Source organism: Pteropus vampyrus, unplaced genomic scaffold (genome assembly GCF_000151845.1).
Source record: "Pteropus vampyrus isolate Shadow unplaced genomic scaffold, Pvam_2.0 Scaffold1000001502, whole genome shotgun sequence".
Lineage (NCBI taxonomy): Eukaryota > Metazoa > Chordata > Mammalia > Chiroptera > Pteropodidae > Pteropus > Pteropus vampyrus.
In genome coordinates, this window is record NW_011915904.1 from 1 (window position 1) to 1,321 (window position 1,321).

The window sequence follows — 1,321 nt, forward strand, 5'->3', positions numbered from 1 at the left end:
CTGTGCACCCCCCCACCAACCACCATGCCCCACTGAGCTGGGTCCCACTGTCCCCCATAGGGGTTGCTGAGCAGTTTGCCATCACTGAGGACACACTGAGCGCCTGGTCCTCTCTGGACGACGAGGAGCTGCACCCCGAGGACATCCCCCAGGACATGGTCCAACTGCAGGGTACTGCCTGGGTGGGCGCCAGGGTGGGGTGGGTGGGGCAGAGCTGGCGCTGGATGCCTGCCCTGTGACCTCAGCCAAGCCCCTCCTCCCCTCAACTTTAGTTTCCTCGTCCAAAAAATGAGGCTGACGATACTTAACCTGCCCATTGCCCAGGAGTGCCAAGAGCATAAAGGAAAAAATAATAATAATAGATAATACAAATTAAGGGCTTACTATACAAAGAGCCAGGCTCTGACCCTTAACACCAAGCACAGCCAAACACTTTCCTAGTAGAACCCAGGGCTGCTACTGAGGCTTCACGCAGCTGGGTCCTGCGTGGTCCTTCACCAGCGGATTTTCTCATTTCCTCCACCCTCTGATGGTGGAGGGAGGGGAGGCCTGGGAAGAACCCTGGTTGTCCCAATTCTCAGAGCACAGAAGGCTCCCACACGGAGCTTCTCTTAACTGCACCGCTCTCTGCCACTACCACTCCTATAACCCCAGGGAGAAACGGGCTCAGAGAGGTTCAGTGACTTGCCTAAGGTCACAGAGCTTGGCCGTGACAAAGCAGGGCTTGGAGGCTGGTCTTCTGCCCCCTGCCTGTACTCACACACCAGAAGCGGGCGAGGGGCAGGGTGCGGGACCTTGTCCCTCACCCCGCCTCCCTTTGCTTTTCCAGACCTGGAGAGCATCCACCTTCAGGACAGTCTTCTGGCCTTCTCCTCCCCAGGCCTCTCCCCCGATGGCTGGCCCTCACCCGAGGAGACCCCCATCACGGCTGCTGCCCCACAGCCCCCCGTCCCTGAACAGCAGCATTGGCAGCGGCTGCCGGGGGGCCCGGGGTCTGAGGGTGGGGCCTGCCTGCAGGGCTCCCTCCCCTCAGTAGACAGCGGCTCCCTCTCAGAGGACGAGGTGTTCTATAACTGAGGCGGGACCGTGGGGCCTGGATCCTGCTCACACTACCTTGCCTGGTGGGCAGCCCAGGTGTATCAGGGCATCAGGTCGGTCTGGGCCTCTTTTGGCCCCTCAGGGCTGGCACGGGGTGGGCGAGGCGGGGATGGGGGCCAGTACTCCTTGTGGACCACTCTGTGCCTCCATGGACCTGCCCTGAGCAGTGGGAGCCATATCCTCCTTGTCCCTCTTCACTGGCTCAGGTGGGCAGCTCCTCTGC

The 1,321-nt window shown here is 61.0% G+C and overlaps 1 protein-coding gene across 1 annotated transcript; it reads left to right on the forward strand.

Moving 5' to 3' along the window:
• Positions 1 to 60: 60 nt before the first annotated feature.
• LOC105311182 (protein FAM131C-like) lies at positions 61 to 1,312 on the forward strand (the record flags this gene model as incomplete). Its single annotated transcript, XM_011387204.2, has 2 exons — positions 61 to 171; positions 830 to 1,312. Coding segments are annotated over 2 exons (359 nt in total), but the record flags the coding sequence as incomplete, so codon positions are not given.
• Between the last annotated feature and the right edge of the window lie 9 nt (positions 1,313 to 1,321).